Raw genomic sequence first — 25,135 nt, 5'->3', positions numbered from 1 at the left:
TTTCACGGCGACACTACAGAAGGTTAACCCTTTCACTGCCACACGACAAAGGGTTAACCCTTTCACAACCACACTACAGAAGGTTAACCCTTTCACTACCACACTATGGTGGTAGTGAAAGGTTAACCTTCTGTAGTGTGGTAGTGAAAGGGTTAAGGACTGTATATCCAGTCCTTAAAGACCAAAGCATTATTTGTTAATATTATCGTGATGTCTGAGATGTGCTTGTAATTTTCCAGGATATAACTGGAAGTTATCGGTACTGGTTGTCGTACCAAATCAACAATATCGTTGGTAAGTAGCAAATAGGGCTAGGGCTCCAAAAATATGAACTATTCCTTTAACAGATGGGAACTATATCTTTACCATTTCGTTGTAGGTGGGGTTGCAGGTGCGGCGCGCCGCCTTGGTCTTCCTCTTACTGGTCTTCTGGGGATCAGGGAGGAGGTAGAGCTTCACATAAGGGTCTGGGTCCGTCCCGTCCTGGAGAGGGTGCTGGGGGGGGGGGCCGATATAATATATCAATCATTATGTCATTGTTTCTCTCCATCATAAACAATGTCTCTGTATGATGTGCAAAGTCCGGGCGGCTACGTGGCGTAGTGGGCAAGGCGCTTGCCACGAAATCTGGCTCCACATTTGCTTTCAGTTTAGCTGGTCGTCCGTACTAATACACGTTGGCCGTATTAGGGGGTGGGAAACTGATGGGTGGGGATCGGGCGTTGTGGACAGCAACTCCTACAGGTCGGTTGGTGCGCCTGCGCAGTAGAATCAGGAAGTGTCGGGGGCAGCGTGAGCCTCCCACGCGTTACTCCTCGCCACCGAGAGATCGAGCTGCGCAGGTGAAAAGATGCGACTGCTGTTACCTCAAGTACCGGAGGGGATGTGTATGACTTAGTCCACATTGCAGCCGGCTTGTGGGAGGCAAGAAACAGCGTTCGTGACAGGGGAGGGTTGAATTGGATGATACGAAATTGGGATGGGAGAAAATATAGAAAAATGGGAGAAAAAGTGGATAAAAAAAAAAAGATGTGCAAAGTCCTCTCCATTATGAACAATGGTCCTCATTCTCGAACGAACATACGTAAAACTTACCAAGGAATTCCTTCGTAACTCGATTTACGTACTTATTCTGCATTCTCGAACGGCTTCGTATTGTAAATTCTTTGTAGGATTTACGTACTCGAAAAGGCAGCCGTAAGTCGGACAAACCGACTTGTTGGTTTTATCTCTCCCTTTCTCTCGTGTTTTTGACATACTCACCAGGCCGCGTATGTGCATGACCATGATGAAAAGCTTGTCGCTCTTATACGAGATGGAGAGCTTGACTTCGCCCATCACCTTGCCCGACACTGGAGACCAGGAGATCTCTGCTGCAAGGAGGGAGGTGGGGGAGATGGAGAGAGAGAGAGAGAGACTGTAAGGTTTGGTCTAAATGTGTTTGTGCTTCAGTGATCTGTGTGTACTTTAGGCTAATGCAAAATCTCTATTAGCAAAATCTGTTCAAACTTTAACCTATGGCCCTGAGCCAAAGTAGAAGCACTAGCACATACATATTTACCAACAAGCACCCAGGAAGTTGGCAGCATATATTTCTTCCATACATGTCAACACCTGCTCAGTGTTCTGTGTAGCTGAAGCTAAAGGTGTCAAGTTACCACATGTTGGACCGTGATAGGTTGCCATTACTGAAATCACACATGATGCACATGCAACTCGGATTTCAGGGAAGTACAGTGAAGCTCTCCCTCTCCAGGGAAGAGTGTGAAAAGGGTGCTCTGGTGACAAGTTCTGCACAAATAACAACCTGTATCGTCAAAGTCACAAATAACAATATGTATAGTCAAAGTCACAAATAACAACCTGTATAGTCAAAGTCAGAAATAACAATCTGTATAGTCAAAGTCAGAAATAACAATCTGTATAGTCAAAGTCACAAATAACAACCTGTATCGTCAAAGTCACAAATAACAACCTGTATAGTCAAAGACACAAATAACAACCTGTATAGTCAAAGTCACAAATAACAACCTGTATAGTCAAAGTCACAAATAACAACCTGTATAGTCAAAGACACAAATAACAACATGTATAGTCAAAGTCACAAATAACAATCTGTATAGTCAAAGACACAAATAACAACCTGTATAGTCAAAGACACAAATAACAACCTGTATAGTCAAAGTCACAAATAACAATCTGTATAGTCAAAGACACAAATAACAATCTGTACAGTCAAAGTCACAAATAACAACCTGTATAGTCAAAGACACAAATAACAATCTGTACAGTCAAAGTCACAAATAACAACCTGTATAGTCAAAGACACAAATAACAACCTGTATAGTCAAAGTCACAAATAACAACCTGTATAGTCAAAGACACAAATAACAATCTGTACAGTCAAAGTCACAAATAACTATCTGTATAGTCAAAGACACAAATAACAATCTGTATCGTCAAAGTCACAAATAACAATCTGTATAGTCAAAGTCACAAATAGAAATCTGTATAGTCAAAGTCACAAATAACAATCTGTATAGTCAAAGTCAGAAATAACAATCTGTATCGTCAAAGTCACAAATAACAATCTGTATCGTCAAAATCACAAATAACAATCTGTATCGTCAAAGTCACAAATAACAATCTGTATCGTCAAAATCACAAATAACAATCTGTATCGTCAAAGTCACAAATAACAATCTGTATAGTCAAAGTCACAAATAACAATCTGTATAGTCAAAGTCACAAATAACAATCTGTATAGTCAAAGTCACAAATAACAATCTGTATAGTCAAAGTCACAAATAACAATCTATCGTCAAAGTCACAAATAACAATCTGTATAGTCAAAGTCACAAATAACAATCTGTATAGTCAAAGTCACAAATAACAATCTGTATCGTCAAAATCACAAATAACAATCTGTATCATCAAAGTCACAAATAATCTCTATGGTCAAAATCACAAATAATCTCTATGGTCAAAATCACAAATAATCTGTATAGTCAAAATCACAAATAACAATCTGTATCGTCAAAGTCACAAATAACAATCTGTATCGTCAAAATCACAAATAACAATCTGTATCGTCAAAGTCACAAATAACAATCTGTATCGTCAAAGTCACAAATAACAATCTGTATAGTCAAAGTCACAAATAACAATCTGTATCGTCAAAGTCACAAATAACAATCTGTATCGTCAAAGTCACAAATAACAATCTGTATAGTCAAAGTCACAAATAACAATCTGTATAGTCAAAGTCACAAATAACAATCTGTATCGTCAACGTCACAAATAACAATCTGTATATATTCAAAATCACAAATAACAATCTGTATCGTCAAAGTCACAAATAACAATCTGTATAGTCAAAGTTATGCTTTCAATATGTAAATAACAATCGGTTAAAAAATATGGTTTTGAATGGAGGAGACCATTAAAGGAACACTCAAGTTGACACACAAGCTGATTTCATTATGTATGCGTGTGAGTGTGCGTGTGTGTGTGGTGTGTGTGTGTGTGTGTGTGTGTGTGGTGTGGTGTGTGCGTGTGCGTGTGTGTGTGTGTGTGTGTGTGTGTGTGTGTGGAAAGTGTCCTGACAGCATGTGTTCTTTCAGACATGCAATCAAAACAAGGCTGATAAGACCCTGAATGGTGATTGGTCATATTCTGGTCACCAAGGCCACCGTGCTTCAGCTGATGCTTGCAGAAAAAACACAGACTTTGAACCCCAGAGTGTCTGTGTGTGTATACGTGTGTGTGTGTGTATACGCGTGTGTGGGTGTGTGTGTGTGTGTGTGTGTGTGTGTAATTGTGAGTAGTACACTTTGTGCTGGGGATGACAGTAAATGTCAATTTCATGACTAGTGCTTATAAATAGCGACCAAGCTCTCAAATGAGTCACCTGATCAAACTGCAAGTGAGTGTGCAGGTGAGAGCACAGGCGTGTGTGTGCGTGTGCACGTGTATGCATGTGTGTGCAGGTGAGAGCACAGGCGTGTGTGTGCGTGTGCACGTGTATGCATGTGTGTGCAGGTGAGAGCACAGGCGTGTGTGTGCACGTGTATGCATGTGTGTGCACGTGCATATACAGCGTGTGCTTCCCCGTCCCAGAGTGCACTCTACCTCGGCACCACTTTGAATCATCTCAACATCCTGCCTGTTGTAACTGCCACTGTTAAAGGGGTATTTCACCGTTTTAGAACCGTAACCCTATTTCCTACTTACCAATGATGGTGTTGATCAGTAGAGAGTCCTTTCTCGGCACAATCCATGCTGTTCCTCATAACTAGCTCTGGCTAGTTAGCCACAAACCAATGCAAAGTCAATGGGGCCGACCTCCTGTCCGTTCAAGCTGACCGAGTCTCACTGAGATCTACCCCACAGTGTCACACAAAGCCGGTTTCAAAGTGAGCCTCAGTCAGCTTGTACACACAGGAGCTTGGCCCCATTGACTTTGCATTGGTTTAATGCCTAACTATCCAGTGCTAGCATGAGGAACAGCATGGATTGTGCTGAGAAAGAACCCTACTGATCAACATCATCACTGATAAGTAAGACATAGGGATAGGGTTCTAAGAAATGTGAAATAACCCTTTAATGCAGTAGGTTTCACTGCTTCTCCTACACGTGTGCCTGGTTACTACATTATGTGTGGCCTTCAAAGCTCTGATCTGTGATCGTCTTTTAGACCATATCAACATATTATATTATTATATTTCTGCTGGTTTGATACTGGCCGTCTTCTTGTGCCACTAGGTGGTGCTGTATTACAGTAAGTGCAGTGAACTGCGAGTTGTAGTTACTATAGTACCGTTTCCTGTGCAGAATGGACTACAAGATGGCTGCTGTGTGTGATAAGTTGAAATGAGTCAAACAGACCTTCTGATCCAGCCAGCATCCTTGTTATTAAATGCATCCAACATTACGCTTTTACAGACAAACGATACAGTTCATATAATTAAAAACTCATATCTACCTGTTGTCTAGTGTTATTTATTGTATCAAGAGCTCAGTCAGTCAACTAGAGAATGACAGCATGTTGTCTAGTGTTAGTCCTTGTATCAAGAGTCAGTCAACTAGAGAATGACAACATGTCTCCATTCTTATTTCTTATAGTTGGTGGTGGGGCTACTCTTTTGTTTAAGGGTCATCATGTCAGAATACTAGCATTCTATGTTCTGCTTGGCCTTGGTGCCAGTTCTATTGAAGCCTGTATTCAAATAGAAATATACCAGCTATCTGAGGAAATATACATCAACCAATGTATCAAACATTAGCTAGTTAACAATGCAACAATTTGCAGATGATTCTGACATCCGAAGTAATAACCTGTTTAAATCATAAACGAGGAAATGGCTGATCCCATTCAACTCAATGTCGGCCAAATTGAACGTTTCCACACTTCACGCAGTGTGACGTAATGTCCCTTACTTCTTTTATAGTTTCCTTGCAAGTAATCAGGACATTTGGGGAACATTTGGGGACCAGACACGAACATGTTGGATGTCCCATAACGAGATACTGTAGTATCATGGTTAAGGTTAAGGTTAGTTACAGAATTTGTGTGTGTGTGTGTGTGTGTGTGTGTGTGTGTGTGTGTGTGTGTGTGTGTGTGTGTGTGTGTGTGTGTGTGTGTGTGTGTGTGTGTGTGTGTGTGTGTGTGTGTGTGTGTGTGTGTGTGTGTGTGTGTGTGTGTGTGTGTGTGTGTTTTACCAGGAGGTTTGTTGTGCAGTGTGTTGACTACTGTCCCGGGTTTCTCGTCTCTTGGTAGAGGATGGAAGAAGGTGTAGATTAGGTCACACTGCAGAAAAAGAGGAAGAGGTTTTGACATATTATCGTTGTGTGACGGTGTTATAATTTCGGAGTTAATAACTTCACTGGTCGTGTCAGGTTAATAAAGCAGCCTGCTTCCTTACTGTAAGCCGAGGCTGATTTCTGAGAAACCAGTCAAACCGCAACCAATCACACAGGTCAAGGTTATTATAGTAAACCAAAACTGAAACTACTGTAGGTGCCAAAAACATTTAGTTAACTGAAATAGAAGAAAAAAAAACTAGACTTTAGAGGGGGGGGGAAATCACAAACTAACTGAAACTGTATTGTGTACTTACAAAATTAAGTAAGATAATAATTTTTTTAATCTAAAAAAATAAGAAATATACAGAAAATGTCTGTAGTACAAGTATAAGGAGACATTGGCGCATCTGTCCATTGAAACTGGGACGTCTACAGGTCTGTGAGTCAGTTGCCTTCACAGAGTGATGTGTTTGTACACAATACCTACTCTGAACCTCTTAAATGCCCCTGATAAATACCACCCATATTACAATAAACAAAAAACAAAAAAACAAACCAGCAAACCCACTCTGGAAACAAACAAAAACTAAATGTTTTTTATTAAAACATTTCTTGAATTTCATGATTTACACAGTATATCAAAAAGCAGGGTAGCCGGACCAGCACTCACAGGTTCAATGTTTTTTAATGGCAGCCTGAATAAAAAGCAGACATGTTCCTTCTTCAGTGATATGGCTAGCCTTCACTGAAGAAGGACATTGTCCGAAACATGTCTGCTTTTTATTCAGGCTGCCATTAAAAAACATTGAACCTGTGAGTGCTGGTCCGGCTACCCTGCTTTTTGATATACTGAACTTTATGGGATTACAGCACCCAGTGTGAGAACTTGTGAGCGCGGTCTAACTTGACTATAATGATTTACACAGTGAAAATCCCCATTTGAAATAATGTATATTAGTTATATTTATTAGGCATAACAAAAAATATTGTTTGGTTCCTGTTGGTTGTCAGTTAAAGCCATGAGTAGGTAGGGAATTTATTTTATTTTATTTTTTATTTTATCTCTTCCCACGGTGACTATGGATAGGGAATTTCTTTATTTAATTAAAATGTTCACGACAACATGGATGCATGTACTCTGCCAGCATGTTCAATATCCATAATACTAAAGGTTTGACTAAGATTTTTATGAAATTTTATTGTAAAAAAAAAAAAAAGAAAAAAAAAAGTTCGGATTTACCACCATTAGCCTTTTCATGTCACGCACCACCTAGAGGGCGCTGGCGCACCACAAGGGGTGTGCGCACCACAGTTTGGGAACCACTGCCCTAGATATAGGGTATCCATAGGGATGTTCCAGGAGCATCCAAAAGCTGAAACACATCCAAAACAGCGCTGCCAGGATCCTGATGAGAGTCCGTAAACACGATCACATAACCCCCATCCTCCACTCACTACATTGGCTCCCCGTCTCATCCCGGATCAACTACAAAATCCTGCTGCTCACCCATAACTGCATAAACGGACACGCACCCCTCTACCTACAGGAACTCATCACTCCACAATCCTCCACCCGTACCCTCAGATCTGCAGGTAGCCTGCTTCTTCGGGTCCCCAGTACCAGGCTCTGCACCATTTTTATTATATTTTTATTCTGTATTTTATTTTTATTATTATTAATAATTATTCATTTCTTTTTTTACTGTTTTAACCCTGTAGCACTTTGGAATCCTAGTGAACGAAAAGTGCACTACAAATACAATTTATTATTATTATTATTATTATTATTATTATTATTATTATTATTATTATTATTATTATTATTATTATTATTATTATTATTATTATTATATACCCCAGATATACCCTAGATATACCCTGGCCTAGCCACGACTTGCGCAAGCGTGAGACAGAAGATTCAGTACTTACATTTACATTTTACATTTACATTTAGTCATTTAGCTGACGCTTTTATCCAAAGCGACTTACAAGTTCTGTACGACAAGCCATCAGGAAGAGCACAACTCTATCAGCTGAGTAACAATGTTCATCAAAGTGTTGAGTGCTACAGTGTAGGTTAGTTTATTAGGACAAGTGCATGACAGTATGGTTAGTTAGGGTTAGATTTTTTTCTTTTTTTTTTTTTTCTTTTTTTAATTCAGATAATGGTTGAAGAAGTGAGTCTTTAGTCGACGGCGAAAGATTGGACGTGTTTCGGCTGTCCTAACTGGGGTGGGTAGTTCATTCCACCATTGTGGGGCAAGGACTGAGAATAGGCGACTTCTCTTTGATGACCCTCCCGGAGCTTGGATAGGAGTAGGTCTGAGGCGGCCAGAAGATGCAGAGCGTAGGGGTCTTGAGGGTGTGTAGTTAGAGACCATTGACCGGAGGTAGGCGGGAGCAGTTCCCTTTGCCGCACGGTATGCTAGGTCAAGGGCCTTGAAGCGGATTCGTGCAGCAATGGGGAGCCAGTGCAGGTCCCTAAGAAGTGGGGTGACATGGGCCGACTTCGGTAGGTTTGAGATCAGGCGGGCCGCTGCGTTCTGAATGAGTTGAAGAGGCTTAGTGGCAGTGGCCGGGAGGCCAGCGAGCAGTGCGTTGCAGTAGTCGAGGCGGGAGATGACTGTTGATTGGACGAGGAGTTGGGTGGCTTCTTTTGTCAGGAAGGGGCGTATCCTTCTGACGTTGCTCAGGAGGAATCGGCAGGTTCTGGTTGTCGCTGCGATGTGAGCAGAGAAGTTCAACTGGTCGTCGAGGACAACACCAAGGTTCTTGGCGGTCGGGGACGCGGTCACAGCTGCATTCTCGACTGTGATGGAAAGGTCGGTCAGGGGGGAGGATTTGGCCGGCAGGTGGAGCAATTCTGTTTTGCTTAGGTTCAGTTTGAGGTGGTTGGTCGTCATCCAGGCGGAGATGTCGGACAGACAGGCCGAGATCCGCTCAGAGACGTGGATATCTGAGGGAGGGAAGGAGAGGAAGAGTTGAGTATCGTCGGCATAACAGTGGTAGGAGAAGCCATGAGACGTGATAATGTTACCCAGTGATTTAGTGTAGAGGGAGAAGAGAAGGGGTCCTAAAGCCGAGCCCTGGGGGACACCCGTCCGCAGGGGGCGGGTGGCCGACAGGGTCCCTCTCCATGACACTTGGTAGGAGCGGTCATTGAGGTATGATGACAACCATGTCAGCGCAGAGCCAGCCACTCCCATTCCTGCGAGGGCCGCGAGGAGGATCTGGTGGTTGACTGTGTCGAAGGCTGCAGATAGATCTAGGAGAATCAGGACAGAGGAGAGGCCTTTCGCTTTTGCTAAGTGAAGTGCCTCTGTGACCGCAATGAGGGCTGTCTCTGTGGAGTGACCAGTCCTGAAGCCTGACTGATTAGGGTCTAGGAGGTCATTCTGTAAGAGATAAGCAGTAAGTTGGTTGGATACAGCACGTTCAAGTGTTTTAGAAAGGAAGGAGAGAAGAGAGACAGGACGGTAGTTGCCTATGACGGTAGGGTTCAGGGATGTTTTTTTTTATTTTTTTACTTAAAGCACAAGTCAGGATGGATGAAATAGAACTATAATAACCCTGACACTGATACTACACACACACACACACACACACACACACACACACACACACACACACACACACACACACACACACACACACACACACACACACACACACACACACACACACACACACACACACACACACCCTCTATACATACTGTGCGTACATGCTTGGGGCGTGTACCATGTGATACTGCTGACGATGGGAATATAATCTACTGTACCTCTTACTGTACACGTTGCACTGCATGAGAGTTTATATTTCGGCTAAGGCCTGGGGGTATTCATGTACGTGAACGTGATCAGGACAACAACAACAACAACAACAACAACAACAACAACAACAGAAGCAGGAAATAACCAGATAAAGGAACACCAAGAAGTGTCAAATAACTATGGAATGTATTATTATTATTATTATAAAATACATGCATATATATATATATATATTAGTGCTGTCAATAGATAAAACATTTTTTACTAATTAATCTCACAATTTTCTGTAATTAATCTAGATTTATTTTAATGCTTTAAATAATTTAAATTAATCTCCAAAGTTAAAGCATTAATTTTGACAGCCCTAATATATATATATATATAGAAAGTGAGAGAGAGTCAGGGGTCTCCAGTGGCAAAAATGAAAGGTCAAAGGTGAGAGGTAACTGACCTGAGCCACGTCGGGGGCGGCGTGCACCAGATGCCAGACGTAACCGTTTAGCTCATCTTTCCTCCTATCAGCCATGGCCTCCCCACGCGAGCGTCCAATCACAAAGCGGCTGGGGAAACTGGGGGGAGGGGCAAGGAGGTAAGAGTTCGATTGAGTTACTGTGTGAGTTGGGCCTTATTCACATGCCTGTTCGCTTCAATGTAAAAATACCAGAAGAAGAACCAGAAGAGTGAAAACAACAGGCAGAATACACACACATAACAAATTACAGACTCAGGATTTGATTGCTGAATTGATTACTGAACTGATAGTGATTACTGAACTGATTACTGAATTGATTACTGAATCATTGTTGGATGTGCATGTCTACTTCTTGTTGTAAAGTATGTATGTTTTACTTACTTACTTATTTACGTGTGTGTGTGTGTGTGTGTGTGTGTGTGTGTGTGTGTGTGTGTGTGTGTGTGTGTGTGTGTGTGTGTGTGTGTGTGTGTGTGTGTGTGTGTGTGTGTGTGTGTGTGTGTGTGTGTACGCTTGTGGCACCTTGGTAATTTGGAGGCAGGGAAGATGAGGCGAAGCTTGCTGTGAAGTTCATGGAACTCCTCGAAGCTCCTCTGGACCAACACTGCCCCCTGCTGGCCTTCCCTCTCCACCTTCACCACGAAGGCCTGGAGGAGAGAAAATGACCACCTTTAGATAATAAAGTACTCAACCTCTACTATGTCTTTAACTATGAATGAACACAACACTCGAACCCACATGTCAAAAAGACTGGTCTGGTCCTTTAAGAAGAATGACTTGGAACCCACATGTAAAAAAAAAGACTGGTTTGGTCACTCTAATAGCCCAGAGTGTGTCGTCTCTTGTGTTTATACATAATGGTTTGGACTCTGTGCTGAGACTAAGAGGACTGTTAGCAGAGACAGCGTTACGTCTTCTACTCACGTAGCCCTTGCTGGGGCTGTATGTGCGGATGTGTTGGCAGACGTAGAGGTTGCAGATGAGCCCGTCGCTCTTCACAGTGTGGACGCGCGGCGCGAAGGACAGGACGGGCCGCTCCTCGGACGAGGCGAACTTCATCTGGGCCAGATTATGGATGAAGAAGTTGAGCTTGGTGGCGACACTGCCCAGGCTGGATTCTATCAACCTGCAGGGACGTGTTGGAGTATTATCTGTGTGTATATGTGTGTGTTAAGAGTATTATCTGTGTGTATATGTGTGTGTTAAGAGTATTATCTGTGTGTATATGTGTGTGTTAAGAGTATTATCTGTGTGTATATGTGTGTGTTAAGAGTATTATCTGTGTGTATATGTGTGTGTTGGAGTATTATCTGTGTGTATATGTGTGTGTTAAGAGTATTATCTGTGTGTATATGTGTGTGTTAAGAGTATTATCTGTGTGTATATGTGTGTGTTGGAGTATTATCTGTGTGTATATGTGTGTGTTAAGAGTATTATCTGTGTGTATATGTGTGTGTTGGAGAGTATTATCTGTGTGTATATGTGTGTGTTGGAGAGTATTATCTGTGTGTATATGTGTGTGTTAAGAGTATTATCTGTGTGTATATGTGTGTGTTGGAGTATTATCTGTGTGTATATGTGTGTGTTGGAGAGTATTATCTGTGTGTATGTGTGTGTTGGAGAGTATTATCTGTGTGTGTATGTGTGTGTTGGAGTATTATCTGTGTGTATATGTGTGTGTTGGAGTATTATCTGTGTGTATATGTGTGTGTTAAGAGTATTATCTGTGTATATGTGTGTGTTAAGAGTATTATCTGTGTGTATATGTGTGTGTTAAGAGTATTATCTGTGTGTGTATATGTGTGTGTTGGAGTATTATCTGTGTGTATATGTGTGTGTTAAGAGTATTATCTGTGTGTGTATGTGTGTTGGAGTATTATCTGTGTGTATATGTGTGTGTTGGAGTATTATCTGTGTGTGTATGTGTGTGTTAAGAGTATTATCTGTGTGTATATGTGTGTGTTAAGAGTATTATCTGTGTGTGTATGTGTGTGTGTTGGAGTATTATCTGTGTGTGTGTATATGTGTGTGTTGGAGTATTATCTGTGTGTATATGTGTGTGTTGGAGTATTATCTGTGTGTGTGTGTGTGTGTGTTAAGAGTATTATCTGTGTGTATATGTGTGTGTTGGAGTATTATCTGTGTGTATATATGTGTGTTAAGAGTATTATCTGTGTGTGTGTATGTGTGTGTTAAGAGTATTATCTGTGTGTATATGTGTGTTAAGAGTATTATCTGTGTGTATATGTGTGTTGGAGAGTATTATCTGTGTGTGTTGGAGTATTATCTGTGTGTATATGTGTGTGTTAAGAGTATTATCTGTGTGTGTATGTGTGTGTGTTGGAGTATTATCTGTGTGTGTGTGTATATGTGTGTGTTGGAGTATTATCTGTGTGTATATGTGTGTGTTGGAGTATTATCTGTGTGTGTGTGTGTGTGTGTGTGTGTTAAGAGTATTATCTGTGTGTATATGTGTGTGTTGGAGTATTATCTGTGTGTATATGTGTGTGTTAAGAGTATTATCTGTGTGTATATGTGTGTTAAGAGTATTATCTGTGTGTGTATGTGTGTGTTAAGAGTATTATCTGTGTGTATATGTGTGTTAAGAGTATTATCTGTGTGTATATGTGTGTGTTGGAGAGTATTATCTGTGTGTATATGTGTGTGTTAAGAGTATTATCTGTGTGTATATGTGTGTGTTAAGAGTATTATCTGTGTGTATATGTGTGTGTTAAGAGTATTATCTGTGTGTATATGTGTGTGTTAAGAGTATTATCTGTGTGTATATGTGTGTGTTAAGAGTATTATCTGTGTGTATATGTGTGTGTTAAGAGTATTATCTGTGTGTATATGTGTGTGTTAAGAGTATTATCTGTGTGTATATGTGTGTGTTGGAGTATTATCTGTGTGTATATGTGTGTGTTAAGAGTATTATCTGTGTGTATATGTGTGTGTTAAGAGTATTATCTGTGTGTATATGTGTGTGTTAAGAGTATTATCTGTGTGTATATGTGTGTGTTAAGAGTATTATCTGTGTGTATATGTGTGTGTTGGAGTATTATCTGTGTGTATATGTGTGTGTTAAGAGTATTATCTGTGTGTATATGTGTGTGTTAAGAGTATTATCTGTGTGTATATGTGTGTGTGTTAAGAGTATTATCTGTGTGTATATGTGTGTGTTAAGAGTATTATCTGTGTGTGTATATGTGTGTGTTAAGAGTATTATCTGTGTGTATAAGTGTGTGTTGGAGTATTATCTGTGTGTATATGTGTGTGTTGGAGTATTATCTGTGTGTGTATGTGTGTGTTGGAGTATTATCTGTGTGTGTATGTGTGTGTGTTGGAGTATTATCTGTGTGTATATGTGTGTGTTGGAGTATTATCTGTGTGTATATGTGTGTGTTGGAGTATTATCTGTGTGTGTATGTGTGTGTGTTGGAGTATTATATGTGTGTATATGTGTGTGTTAAGAGTATTATCTGTGTGTGTATGTGTGTGTTAAGAGTATTATCTGTGTGTGTATGTGTGTTAAGAGTATTATCTGTGTGTATATGTGTGTGTTGGAGTATTATCTGTGTGTGTATGTGTGTGTTGGAGTATTATCTGTGTGTATATGTGTGTGTGTTGGAGAGTATTATCTGTGTGTGTATATGTGTGTGTTGGAGTATTATCTGTGTGTGTATATGTGTGTGTTAAGAGTATTATCTGTGTGTGTATATGTGTGTGTTGGAGTATTATCTGTGTGTATATGTGTGTGTTGGAGTATTATCTGTGTGTGTATATGTGTGTGTTGGAATATTATCTGTGTGTATATGTGTGTGTTGGAGTATTATCTGTGTGTATATGTGTGTGTTAAGAGTATTATCTGTGTGTGTATATGTGTGTGTTGGAATATTATCTGTGTGTATATGTGTGTGTTGGAGTATTATCTGTGTGTATATGTGTGTGTTGGAGTATTATCTGTGTGTGTGTATGTGTGTGTTGGAGTATTATCTGTGTGTATATGTGTGTGTTGGAGTATTATCTGTGTGTATATGTGTGTTGGAGTATTATCTGTGTGTATATGTGTGTGTTGGAGTATTATCTGTGTGTATATGTGTGTGTTGGAGAGTATTATCTGTGTGTATATGTGTGTGTTGGAGTATTATCTGTGTGTATATGTGTGTGTTGGAGTATTATCTGTGTGTATATATGTGTGTTAAGAGTATTATCTGTGTGTATATGTGTGTGTGGAGTATTATCTGTATGTATATGTGTGTGTTAAGAGTATTATCTGTATGTATATGTGTGTGTTGGAGTATTATCTGTGTGTATATGTGTGTGTTGGAGTATTATCTGTGTGTGTATATGTGTGTGTTAAGAGTATTATCTGTGTGTATATGTGTGTGTTGGAGTATTATCTGTGTGTATATGTGTGTGTTGGAGTATTATCTGTGTGTATATGTGTGTGTTGGAGTATTATCTGTGTGTATATGTGTGTGTTGGAGTATTATCTGTGTGTATATGTGTGTGTTGGAGAGTATTATCTGTGTGTATATGTGTGTGTTGGAATATTATCTGTGTGTATATGTGTGTGTTGGAGTATTATCTGTGTGTGTATATGTGTGTGTTAAGAGTATTATCTGTGTGTATATGTGTGTGTTGGAGTATTATCTGTGTGTATATGTGTGTGTTGGAGTATTATCTGTGTGTATATGTGTGTGTTGGAGTATTATCTGTGTGTATATGTGTGTGTTGGAGAGTATTATCTGTGTGTATATGTGTGTGTTGGAGTATTATCTGTGTGTATATGTGTGTGTTGGAGTATTATCTGTGTGTATATGTGTGTGTTAAGAGTATTATCTGTGTGTATATGTGTGTGTGGAGTATTATCTGTGTGTGTTTGAGTACTATTTATGTGTATATGTGTGTGTTTGAGTATTATTTGTGTGTGTATGTGTGTGTATGAGTATTATTTGTGTGTATGTGTGTGTTTGAGTATTATTTGTGGGCTTGTATATGTGCGTTTGAGTAATATTTATGTGTGTGTGCGCGTGTGTGTATATATGTGTGTGTTTGACTATTATTTGTGTATGTTTGACTATTATTTGTGTATGTACTGTATGTGTGTGTTTGAGTATTATTTGTGTGTATATGTGTGTGTTTGAGTAATATTTGTGTGTATGTATATATGCGTGTGTGTTTGAGATCACGCTGAGTTAACAGTGTTTGTGTACGTGAGTTAACAGTGTTTGTGTACATGAGTTAACAGTGTTTGTGTACATGAGTTAACAGTGTTTGTGTACATGAGTTAACAGTATGTGTGTACATGAGTTAACAGTGTGTGTGTACATGAGTTAACAGTATGTGTGTACATGAGTTAACAGTGTTTGTGTACATGAGTTAACAGTGTTTGTGTACGTGAGTTAACAGTGTTTGTGTACATGAGTTAACAGTGTTTGTGTACGTGAGTTAACAGTGTTTGTGTACATGAGTTAACAGTGTTTGTGTACGTGAGTTAACAGTGTTTGTGTACGTGAGTTACATGAGTTAACAGTGTTTGTGTACATGAGTTAACAGTGTTTGTGTACGTGAGTTAACAGTGTTTGTGTACGTGAGTTAACAGTGTTTGTGTACATGAGTTAACAGTGTTTGTGTACGTGAGTTAACAGTGTTTGTGTACATGAGTTAACAGTGTTTGTGTACGTGAGTTAACAGTGTTTGTGTACATGAGTTAACAGTGTTTGTGTACGTGAGTTAACAGTGTTTGTGTACGTGAGTTAACAGTGTTTGTGTACGTGAGTTAACAGTGTTTGTGTACATGAGTTAACAGTGTTTGTGTACGTGAGTTAACAGTGTTTGTGTACATGAGTTAACAGTGTTTGTGTACATGAGTTAACAGTGTTTGTGTACATGAGTTACATGAGTTAACAGTGTTTGTGTACATGAGTTAACAGTGTTTGTGTACGTGAGTTAACAGTGTTTGTGTACGTGAGTTAACAGTGTTTATGTACATGAGTTAACAGTGTTTGTGTACATGAGTTAACAGTGTTTGTGTACATGAGTTAACAGTGTTTGTGTACATGAGTTAACAGTGTTTGTGTACATGAGTTAACAGTGTTTGTGTACATGAGTTAACAGTGTTTGTGTACATGAGTTAACAGTGTTTGTGTACATAAGTTAACAGTGTTTGTGTACGTGAGTTAACAGTGTTTGTGTACGTGAGTTAACAGTGTTTGTGTACGTGAGTTAACAGTGTTTGTGTACATGAGTTAACAGTGTTTGTGTACGTGAGTTAACAGTGTTTGTGTACGTGAGTTAACAGTGTTTGTGTACGTGAGTTAACAGTGTTTGTGTACGTGAGTTAACAGTGTGTGTGTACATGAGTTAACAGTGTTTGTGTACGTGAGTTAACAGTGTTTATGTACATGAGTTAACAGTGTTTGTGTACATGAGTTAACAGTGTTTATGTACATGAGTTAACAGTGTTTGTGTATGTGAGTTAACAGTGTTTGTGTACATGAGTTAACAGTGTTTGTGTACGTGAGTTAACAGTGTTTGTGTACGTGAGTTAACAGTGTTTGTGTACATGAGTTAACAGTGTTTGTGTACATGAGTTACATGAGTTAACAGTGTTTGTGTACGTGAGTTAACAGTGTTTGTGTACATGAGTTAACAGTGTTTGTGTACGTGAGTTAACAGTGTTTGTGTACGTGAGTTAACAGTGTTTGTGTACGTGAGTTAACAGTGTTTGTGTACATGAGTTAACAGTGTTTGTGTACATGAGTTAACAGTGTTTGTGTACGTGAGTTAACAGTGTTTGTGTACATGAGTTACATGAGTTAACAGTGTTTGTGTACGTGAGTTAACAGTGTTTGTGTACATGAGTTAACAGTGTTTGTGTACGTGAGTTAACAGTGTTTGTGTACGTGAGTTAACAGTGTTTGTGTACATGAGTTAACAGTGTTTGTGTACGTGAGTTAACAGTGTTTGTGTACGTGAGTTAACAGTGTTTGTGTACGTGAGTTAACAGTGTTTGTGTACGTGAGTTAACAGTGTTTGTGTACGTGAGTTAACAGTGTTTGTGTACGTGAGTTAACAGTGTTTGTGTACATGAGTTAACAGTGTTTGTGTACATGAGTTAACAGTGTTTGTGTACATGAGTTAACAGTGTTTGTGTACGTGAGTTAACAGTGTTTGTGTACGTGAGTTAACAGTGTTTGTGTACATGAGTTAACAGTGTTTGTGTACGTGAGTTAACAGTGTTTGTGTACATGGTTGTGTGTGTGTTCTTACCTGGTGAAGTACATGGTAGCGTCAGACTCAGTCTCATGGGGTCTCAGAGCATCATATACATACTTCAGGTCATCCAGGTCGGACAGCTCAGGGATGCCACACGACAGCATCTACAACACAACACATGTTAGTGTGAACATCAGCCTTGTGTGTGCATGGGTACAAGGCCTGGGGCCGGTTGCACAAAATACCTTACGTTTTCTCCTTAAAGGAACACGCCAACATTTTGGGAAATTAGCTTACCGTCTTCGGCAGAGAGACAAAAGATGATAGATACCAGTTTCCTCTCTGTGCGTTCAGTAGAAAGCTATCTGGCTGCTTGTTAGCCTAGCTTGGCACAATGAATGGAAGCGGACATGACTGGTTAGCCTAGGCATTGTCCAACTAACACCTCTCCCGAAGGCTAACCGGTCATGTCCGCTTCCATTCATTGTGCTAAGGTAGGCTAACATGCAGCCAGATCGCTTTCTACTGAACGCACAGAGAGGAAACTGGTAGCTATCTTCTTGTCTCTCTCTGGAGAAGATGATGAGCTAATTTCCCAAAATGTTGGCGTGTTCCTTTAAGTATGATGGTTTAATGTCTCCTTAGCTGACCCTAACCCTAACCCTTACTTAAGGGTGTTGCACAAAATCCCTTAAATTGTTTCCTTAGTTAAGAAATGTTTTTACTGCAGTGAAAGTGATACTTATAGAAACCACAATGCGAAGACTTAAGGGTGTTTTGTGCTACCAATAAAATTTCTATTTGGATTTTAAGGAAAGATCATTTCATTTCATTTTTTATTTCAAAACTTTATTTAAACTCGAAGGGCAACTGAGGTTTCCCTCATTTACAGTCACGTCGAGTGTACATACAGAGTTAAGCAAAAAAAGGCATATAAAATCACACAGCATCTAAGATAAGTAAGGATAACAATCAATTAAAACACGTACAACTTGATTGACAAAGGTTGGAGATCAAGATAATGCAATCATGCGGACACTGCAGGCATGGGTACAAACTAGGGATGTTCGATATTGGCTTTTTTACCGATACAGATATACCGATATTGTCCAACTCTTAATTTCCGATACCGATATCAACCGATACCGATATATGCAGGGTTTCCCCCCCAAAAAACAGAATAATTTCAGGTAATTATAGGGATGCTCGATATTGGCTTTTTTACCGATACCGATATACCGATATTGTCCAACTCTTAATTTCCGATACCGATATCAACCGATACCGATATATGCAGTAGGGGTGGGAATCACCAGTTTCATCATGATACGATACGATATCGATTCTTTGGACAACGATACGATATTTGCCGATATCACAAAGTCTCTCACGATACAATACGATACGATTCGATTCAGGTTCCTGCGATCGATATGAGATGATATCATATGCCCATTTAACACAATCAGTAACATTTAGATCAACAAAAAAAAGGTAATGAAAATATCATTTGACATTTGTATTTTTGAGCTCTTCCAGACATTTAAAGGAAAATCAATCTATTGTTTTTAATACAAATAGACCTCCTGTTCACTGTAAAGTGCCACGTTTTTATATATTGAGCTTTAAACTTTAAGCTACATTTTTTGGAACTCAAAACTCACACCCTCCCTCTCCCAAACAGTTCCTACAACAATTTGTTGATGTTGCATGATCATGTATAGGCCTACATTTATTATGTATTATATTGTTTATGTTTAAATAACATTTAAACATCAAACTCCTCTGACCTCATCTGGTCTTTCCAAAGACGCGCGCACACACACACACAGAAAGGGAGAATGCTATGCTGTAACATCTACACACACGGAGCTACTGCTGTTGTTCGCCACAGGATTTTCAAAATAAGAGTATCGATATGAATCGATCTTATTACATCGCATCGATCCGATTCGATTGTTGATAATTACATCGATGTATCGATCTGGATCGATGTATCGTCCCACCCCTAATATGCAGGGTTTCCCCCACCAAAAAACTGAATAATTTCAGGTAATTAACATTACATATCTCTTGTCGTGTAATTAACACAACATTATGCATACTTTGACAATAAATAAAATAATAATTTGTTCTTACTTGCTTGCCTGGGTAAATATAAATGTAAAAAATATTTGTTTTGTTTTTGAAAACCGATACCGATATTTTTCGATATCACTTTTTTATGCCAATATCGGCCGATAATATCGGTAGGCCGATAATATCGGACATTGTAATTAACATTACATATCTCTTGTCGTGGAATTAACACAACATGCATACTTTTGACAATAAATAAAATCTGAATTTGTTCTTACTTGCTTGCCTGGGTAAATAAAGGTTAAATAAATGTAAAAAAAATTAAATAAAAACCGATACCGATATTTTTCGATATCACATTTTAATGCCAATATCGGCCGATAATATCGGTAGGCCGATAATATCGGACATCCCTAGTACAAACCATGGGTTAATATTATGTTAGTGTATGTTCGCACAACAGGGTGGGTGTGTGTGTGTGTGTGTGTGTGTGTGTGTGTGTGTGTGTGTGTGTGTGTGTGTGTGTGTGTGTGTGTGTGAGTGTGTGTGTGTGTGTCTGTCTGTGTGTGTGTGTGAGTCCACTCACCAAGCCCAGGAGATTGAGAAAGAGATGAGTGTGTTTGCGGATCAGGTTGTAGGCTTCACAGCACAGGTCCACAAAGTCGTGGAAGCGACTGGACGGTTTGTCTCCCCCGTTGATGACGTACGCCATGTCAGAGGTGAAGACAAACGGGGCACGGTCCCTGTCAGCAACAACAACAAAGACATGACTATGTTTACATGCATCAACCCCACATTAAAGGAACACGCCGACATTGTGGGATATGCGCTTACCGTCTTCTCCAGAGTCAGACGAAGAAGATAGATACCAATTTTCTTCTCTGAGTTCCGTAGAAAGCAATCCGGTTGCAAGCTAGCCTAGCTTAGCACAAATGAATGGAAGCAGATACGGACCACTAGCCTAGCCATTGGCCAAAAACACCTCTCCCAGACTGGTCTGTATCTGCTTCCGTCCATTTGTGCTGAGCCAGGCTCGCTTGCAGCCGGATTGGTATCTTCTTATCTGACTCTGAAGACAGTAAGCCCATTTCCCATAATGTTGGTTTGTTCTTTTAAATAAGGGATAATCTTTAAAGAAATGTTAATCTTTCAAAAAATTTCTTATGTACCTCAGTTGCTATTGCATGTACATATTTATGTATTACATGTATATGTACATACATACCAAATATTTGCCTGATTTATTCTCCACCCATCGATCATCCATAGCAACACTATATTATCACCGACATCCAAGTTGGGGGATCCCCCTTTGAACGGCCCTTCTAAGGTTGCTCTCCTCCACATCGCCTGTGGTGCTTTTTTCCTATTGCTAGGTTTTTAGTGAGTTTTTCCATACCTTCGCTGGGAGTGCTGCATATTTGGATTTTATGGTGGATTTTGTTCTTGATTTATTGTGATGTTTCTTCTTGACTTGTTTAAAGAAGACTTGTCCAGCCCATGGGGGGCATTACCTTGTGATTACGGGCTTTACAAATTTTTTTGGTTTGATTTGATAATCTCTGATAATGATGAGAAGTCAAGATGACACTGGTATGGCCCTGGTAAGTCCCGCCCACAACAGTCTGCTTCATTGGGAAACGCATCAAAAGTAACAGACGCTCAGAAAGACAAAACGGTACACCGTCTACACTATATTCAACACGTTGTCTCTCAGACAATCCTAAAAGTCGACATCTCCCGATGTTCCTCGCTGCCTGCAGCCTCCAGCCTCTCTGGCTCCCAGCATCCCTCCCGGCTGCCTGAATGCCTTCTACAACAGAACTGCATTTCCGCGTCTCTGATTGGCCAGGTCATTTCTGGTCCATGTGACATGTACGCCCAATCGTGGGACCGCAAGTTTCTACAGTGGTTAAGCTTAGGCGCTCGTTCGAAGTCGGTTAAGGTTAGAGTTTGTCTTAGAGCATGGCGATAGAACGCCAGGTAGTTTGCAGGCTGTTAAGACCCGGAAATAGGCGCAGAACTTGCTGTCCCACGATTGGCGCACATGTCACATGACCTGGCCAATCAGAACGCAAAACTCGAACGCGGAAATGCAGTTCCGTCGTCGAAGGCATACACGCCTCCCGGCTGCTCACCGTTTGATGTTGCCGAACATCTGGGCGTGTCCCAGGAACTTGCCGAAGTCGATGTGGAACATGTGCCCGCTGGTCTTCAGCATGATGTTGTCGTTGTGACGGTCGCAGATACCCAGGATGTAGGTGGCCACGCAGCAGCCTGCGCACGAGTAGATGAAGTTCTCCACCGCCTGACACACACACACACACACACACACACACACACACACACACACACACACACACACACACACACACACACACACACACACACACACACACACTTTAAATGCATTATCTGACTCAAATAAAATATGACAGAATATGCTTAAATGTATAGTATTCCTGTGGGTTTTCTTCATACACACTCTAGATTTACCACAGAAAACCTGTAGTGATACACCATAGTATTTCTGTGGTATGGGTTTAAATACCTTCTCACACTGGTCTTACTATACTCCATGTTGGTATGGGAGTGCGTACCTTCTCATACTGGTCTTACTATACTCCATGTTGCTATGGGTTTAAATACCTTCTCATACTGGTCTTACTATACTCCATGTTGGTATGGGAGTGCGTACCTTCTCATACTGGTCTTACTATACTCCATGTTGCTATGGGTTTAAATACCTTCTCATACTGGTCTTACTAGACTCCATGTTGGTTAGATACCTTCTCATACTGGTCTTACTATACTCCATGTTGGTTAAATACCTTCTCACACTGGTCTTACTATACTCCATGTTGGTTAAATACCTTCTCACACTGGTCTTACTATACTCCATGTTGGTTAAATACCTTCTCATACTGGTCTTACTATACTCCATGTTGGTTAAATACCTTCTCATACTGGTCTTACTATACTCCATGTTGGTTAGATACCTTCTCATACTGGTCTGACTATACTCCATGTTGGTTAAATACCTTCTCATACTGGTCTTACTATACTCCATGTTGGTTAAATACCTTCTCATACTGGTCTTACTATACTCCATGTTGGTTAGATACCTTCTCATACTGGTCTGACTATACTCCATGTTGGTTAAATACCTTCTCATACTGGTCTTACTATACTCCATGTTGGTTAGATACCTTCTCATACTGGTCTGACTATACTCCATGTTGGTTAAATACCTTCTCATACTGGTCATCGGTGGGGTTGTGTTTCTGTAGCCAGTCGGCCAGAGGACGGTCTTTAAATGAGCCCGTCACCCCGTGCTCCACCTGGATCTTCCGCAGCGTCTCGGCCTGAGGGATCATCTCCACCATGCCTGCACACGGGACACGGGCGAGGGAGGGCGAGAGAGGACAGGAAGGAGAGACGCACACGGGGGAGGGAGGGCGAGAGAGGACAGGAAGGAGAGACGCACACGAGACACGGGGGAGGGAGGGCGAGAGAGGACAGGAAGGAGAGACGCACACGAGACACGGGGGGAGGGAGGACGAGAGAGGACAGGGAGGAGAGACGCACACGGGGAGGGAGGGCGAGAGAGGACAGGAAGGAGAGACGCACACGGGGGAGGGAGGGCGAGAGAGGACAGGAAGGAGAGACGCACACAGGGGAGGGAGGGCGAGAGAGGACAGGAGGGAGAGACGCACACAGGGGAGGGAGGACGAGAGAGGACAGGAAGGAGAGACGCACACGGGGAGGGAGGGCGAGAGAGGACAGGAAGGAGAGACGCACACAGGGGAGGGAGGACGAGAGAGGACAGGAAGGAGAGACGCACACGGGGGAGGGAGGACGAGAGAGGACAGGAAGGAGAGACGCACACAGGGGAGGGAGGACGAGAGAGGACAGGAAGGAGAGACGCACACGGGACACGGGGGAGGGAGGACGAGAGAGGACAGGAAGGAGAGACGCACACGGGGGAGGGAGGACGAGAGAGGACAGGAAGGAGAGACGCACACAGGGGAGGGAGGGCGAGAGAGGACAGGAAGGAGAGACACAAAAATGGAGACTTCCTTACTCAAACTAGTGTACAGTTTTTTCCTTTCTTACTTACCAATGATGATGTTGATAGAGTCCTTACTCAACACAATCCATGCTGTTCCTCAAACCAGCTCCAGATAGTTGGTCACAAACCAATGCAAAGTCAATGGGGGTGACCTCCCGTCTGTACAAGCTGACTGAGGCTCACTGTAATGTCCTCCACAGAGCCTCAGTCAGCTTGTTGAGTAAGGACTCTACTGCTCGACATCATCATCATTGGTACTCCGCATGCGCAGATTGCCCACAGGGTCTCTCGTCTGGATTGTCCAGAGATCTAGGTTTATCAATCTGCACATGCGGGGTTCAGAAGTAGGTGCGGAAAAGTGACTATAGCTCGGCCGAGAAAGTGCTGATGGACTTGGTGGGACTGGTCTCTCCGTGTTCAGGACACTCAGGCGTATAAAAGTCTATTGGATCATGTCTCCCGCACCCCCACAGCCGTAGCTACTAGGGCTGTCTTAAATACTCCGAAGCTTCGTTCGATGGGCATGGGATTCGAATATGAAAATAAAATTCGATTATATTTTTTTTGCTAAATCAACTCTGCCTCTCTTTGTTAACTACAACAAGCAATGCTGTTTGTTATTTAAGATGAGGTCGGACTCGGCACTGACAGATTTGTGTTCATTGTGCTGCTTTTATAAAGCCTCAAATGACGGCTTACAATATTTCATGAAAGCAAAGTGTTTTGTTTGTTTTAAAGATTTAAAAAGGTTTAAACTTTACAGCACTGACAAAGTTGAACAAAGTGCTGTACAAGTCCCACAACATAAATTATTCTTTTTTTTTTAAAGACAAAAAATTATAATTTTATTTTTATTAAATATTTTTTAATATTTTTTATTTCGAAGCTTCGAATTAAAATCGAATCTCGGGCCCGAAGCTTCGAATTCCAAAAAAAAATCGAAGGTCAGCCCTAGTAGCTACAACGACTTAATGTCAAGGCTCTCATCCATATTCATTAATTTTCTCCCCCCCCGCTCCCTCTCCCATGATTTCAGAATCCCGGAAGTGGTCTCTTGTGTCGGCGTGTTCCTTGAAGCCCCTGGCGGCGGCTCACCTCTTCCCCTGCCGGTGGAGAAGCACCTGAAGATCACCATCCTCATGTCCAGACCCTCCTCCAGCCAGATCTTGTTCATGATGCGGATGATCTGCAGGGTCAGCTGGTCCTGCCGCAGGTCGTCCCCTGACTGCACATGACAACGGGGGGTCAAAGGTCACACGGGGGTCAGGGAAATAATTTCAATATTCTTATAATGAATAAAATAGTAAGAATATTCATACATTTTTATTATTATTATTATTATTATTATTATTATTATTATTATTATTATTATTATTATTATTATTATTATTATATTAATAAACAACATTATAGCTAAAATAAAGCAATCTGATTGGTTCATAGCCACATGCCTGCCAACATTAGACTGTGAAATAGAGGGGGATTATCTGGGGCGTCACACTAGATTCAGATGACTCGATTAAGTTTACTAGCTTCAGTTCCACATTGAGACACGGCAGCCATGGATAATATAGCCAAAAACAATTCCAAGTCTCTAAATCCACTTCATAATTTACCTGAGACATTATAGTTTGTTGCTGTCTAAATTCACTGCAATTATGTAAATGAGGGAGCTGTAATTTCATGTAAGTCGTTGAGCAGCGATGTGGGATT

The 25,135-nt window shown here is 40.9% G+C and overlaps 1 protein-coding gene across 1 annotated transcript in view; it reads right to left on the bottom strand.

Moving 5' to 3' along the window:
* pik3c2b (phosphatidylinositol-4-phosphate 3-kinase, catalytic subunit type 2 beta) overlaps positions 1-25,135 on the bottom strand; it is a 242,649-nt gene that overhangs the window by 328 nt on the left and 217,186 nt on the right. Inside the window, 11 exon segments of the mRNA XM_084316485.1 lie at positions 367-495; positions 1,264-1,373; positions 5,722-5,809; positions 10,030-10,147; positions 10,573-10,697; positions 10,975-11,176; positions 17,326-17,435; positions 19,937-20,093; positions 21,489-21,658; positions 22,602-22,738; positions 24,518-24,647. Coding sequence (XP_084172611.1) covers positions 367-495; positions 1,264-1,373; positions 5,722-5,809; positions 10,030-10,147; positions 10,573-10,697; positions 10,975-11,176; positions 17,326-17,435; positions 19,937-20,093; positions 21,489-21,658; positions 22,602-22,738; positions 24,518-24,647 — 1,476 coding nt within the window.

The sequence above is a fragment of the Notolepis coatsorum genome, assembly GCF_963971535.1.
Source record: "Notolepis coatsorum genome assembly, chromosome: 6".
In the NCBI taxonomy this organism is placed as follows: Eukaryota; Metazoa; Chordata; class Actinopteri; order Aulopiformes; family Paralepididae; genus Notolepis; species Notolepis coatsorum.
Note: the sequence above shows the minus strand (reverse complement) of the source record. Positions and strands in the feature narration are given on the sequence as shown.